We start from the raw sequence: 2,919 nt of genomic DNA, 5'->3' as shown, positions 1-2,919 counted from the left end.
CTCCCCTTAATTGAGATCTCCCCTTAATTGGGATCTCCCCTTAATTGGGATCTCCCTTCAATTGGGATCTCCCCTTAATTGGGGTCTCCCTTCAATTGGGATCTCCCCTTGTTTGAGGTCTCCCCTTAATTGGGATCTCCCTTTAACTGGGATCTTCCCTTGTTTGGGGTCTCTGCTTAATTGGGATCTCCCTTTAATTGGGGTCTCCCCTTAATTGGGATCTTCCCTTAATTGAGATCTCCCTTTAACTGGGATCTTCCCTTGTTTGGGGTCTCCTCTTAATTGGGATCTCTCCTTAATTGGGATCTCCCCTTAATTAGGGTCTTCCCTTAATTGAGATCTCCCTTTAACTGGGATCTTCCCTTGTTTGGGGTCTCCCTTTAATTGGGATCTCCCTTTAATTGGGGTCTCCCCTTAATTGGGATCTTCCCTTAATTGGGGTCTTCCCTTTAATTGAAATCTCTCTTTAACTGGGCTCTCCCATTGTTTGGGCTCTCCCCTTAATTGGGACCTCCCCTTAATTGGGGTCTGCCCTTGGCCAGGGAGGGGAAAACTCCGCACTTCGGGTGAGTTCAGCACCTCAGGAAAGAATTTCCTTCCTTCAGGAGGTGAAGTTTGCTCCGGGCTGTTCCAAGTGGCCGCGACAGAAAAACGAAAGAAATCCGGGGGGGATCCAAAAGCTCCAAACCCGGAGGGCTGAAAATGATCAAAATCCGAGAGGATCCCAAAAAACCACCCCAAAATCCGAGCGGGGATCCAAAAAATCAAAATCCGAGGGGATCAGAGGCAGTCCCGGAGCGCTGCGTGGGTCGGAGGAGGGCTCAGGAGGGCAGGTGCTTCCTTAATTCTTCCCGAAAACAGAAATATCCACGGGAACGGTGCGATCCTCGCCGACATCCCGTGCAATTCCGGGATAATCCCGGTGGGAAAATCCCCTTTTAAAGCGCGACTCGGCGACCGCCGTGCGGCAACTCCCAGCCGCCGACCCCGAAAGGGTTAAGGAGCCGCGCTCGGGCCCTGCCGGGCGGAAATCGTCCAAGTTCAAGCCGCGCTTCTCCCGCATGAATTCCAGCCGGGAGCCGGGAAGGAGCCGCCGGGATGGCCGGGACCTGCCGCGATTCCCACTTTTATTACTACGGCATCAAATTCGCGCTCTCCGCCTACGCCACGCTCTTCTCGGTGCGTTGTTTTCCCTTTTTTACCCCGTTTTCCCCCATTTCCCCCCCGCGTTTTCCCTTTTTTCCCCGTTTCCTCCCTTTTCCCCCCCGCGTTTTCCCATTTCCCCCCCTCTTTTTCCCATTTTCTCCCGCGTTTTCCCGGTGTTTCCTCACCCCCGCAGGGTGGATTTGGCTTTTCCAGAGATTTCGCTTCCCAAAGTCCCCATTTCCCCTTCCCAAAGCCCCAAATCCTTGAGGAAAACCCGCGCTGCCCCCAAGCCCCCGGGGCCGGCTCCAAACCGGGAATTTTTGGGGTGGTTCGTACCAAACTGGGCAGTTTTGGGGTCCAAACTGGGCAATTTTGGGGCGAACCCGCGGGTTTTGGGGGGAGTTTCGAGCGCATCCTCCCCCCGCGGATCCTTTGTGGCAGCGAGTCCCGTTCGGAGCCCCAAAAAATCGGGAAATTCAGAATTTTCACCCTCCCCAGACACCGAGGGGGGATTTGAGCCACGGTTTTTCTTGGAAAAATGAAAAACAAAGCGAGTTTTTGGCGGTTTTTGAATCCCTGAACTCCGCTCGGGGCGGGATTTCCCCGCACCTGGGAGGTGCAAACACGTGCGGGAGCAGCAGAGGGAAAACCCGGGAATTCCAAGGCCCTTTTTAGGAAGTTTTTGGGGTTTTTTTCTTACATAACCCTGAGTTTATTTACAAACATTTCCTCCCCGGGGTTGAATCGCCGCGGGGAGGGGCGCAGAGCCCAGGTGTGAGCGCAGAAATTCCTGTGCAGGTGCTTGGAAATGATTTGAATTCCACTTTTGGTTTCTTTTCCTTCCATGGGTGAGCTCATGGCAGGCCCGGCCCTCGTGCCTGGGACCCCAAAAATCCCCCCCAAATCCCCCCAAAATGGTTTTTTTTTGGGAATATCTCCCGCATTTCCCAGTGCTCTGCTGTGTGGGAAAGCTCTGAGGGGCCAGACCTTCATGAGATTCCCGAAATTCCCCAAAAAAAATCCACGTTTCTCCCATGTTCCTGGCTCAGGTTGGAGGTCTGGGATGGGAATTGTGGATTTTTTCCGCTTTCCGAATTAATTCTTGGGAAATCCCGAGGGTTTGGGTTCTCCAAGGAGCCGATCCCGCTCGGTTTGAGGTTTTCCAGAGGTTTTTGAGGAGCTCTGGGTGCTGAAGGAACCACGGAGTTTTCCTGTTTTCCTCTCACTTCATCTCCACTCTGGGAATCGTGGATTAACCCTGGGACAATTCCCAGCTTTTTTGGGGGGAATTTTGGGGCAGAACCCACCAGCGGGAGACTCGGATTTGTCCGAAAAATGGGAAAACAACTACAAAAAACCCCCCCAAACCCTGACTCTGGATGGCTCCAACCCCTCCCTCCTCCATCCCTCCATTCCCCAGGCGGGAATTCGGCTCCAGGGAATCCACGGGAATCCTGCGGCTCCCGGGAGCCTTTCAGCCTGACCTAATTCTGGCCTCATTTGCACAATCGCCGCCCAATTAATTCCGACAACCCTCCAAGCCTCGTTAACGAAGGGATCGGGGCCGGGGCTGCTCCCGGGATGTTTTTCCCGATAAAACCAGGATTTTGTAGGAATTCGCTTTGGGAATTTGACTCCTTGGGATAAAAATCCCGTGGGATGAGGGTTGGGTTGGTCGCCATTGAGGGTTGAGGAGTTTTGGGGGTTCCAGCCTGTGGAAAACGGGATTTGGAGCCGGTGGATCCTTTCCAGGGATTTCGTTACAGCTGGAAA

The 2,919-nt window shown here is 53.5% G+C and overlaps 1 protein-coding gene across 3 annotated transcripts in view; it reads left to right on the top strand.

Annotated features, from left to right (window-relative positions):
* The first annotated feature begins 303 nt into the window (after positions 1 to 303).
* LOC125319123 (tetraspanin-15-like) overlaps positions 304 to 2,919 on the top strand; it is a 25,328-nt gene continuing 22,712 nt past the window's right edge. For 2 of the 3 annotated variants that reach the window (XM_048290146.1, XM_048290147.1), the window contains exon 1: positions 304 to 1,179. In XM_048290146.1, the coding sequence (XP_048146103.1) occupies positions 1,099 to 1,179 (81 nt within the window). In that variant the 5' untranslated portion in view covers positions 304 to 1,098. The remainder of the gene's footprint in view (positions 1,180 to 2,919) is intronic. The other variant, XM_048290145.1, reaches the window with a different exon arrangement.

This window comes from Corvus hawaiiensis, chromosome 36, assembly GCF_020740725.1.
Source record: "Corvus hawaiiensis isolate bCorHaw1 chromosome 36, bCorHaw1.pri.cur, whole genome shotgun sequence".
Taxonomy (NCBI): Eukaryota; Metazoa; Chordata; class Aves; order Passeriformes; family Corvidae; genus Corvus; species Corvus hawaiiensis.
The sequence above is the reverse complement of the archived record's forward strand: the minus strand, read 5'-3'. Positions and strand labels throughout refer to the sequence as shown.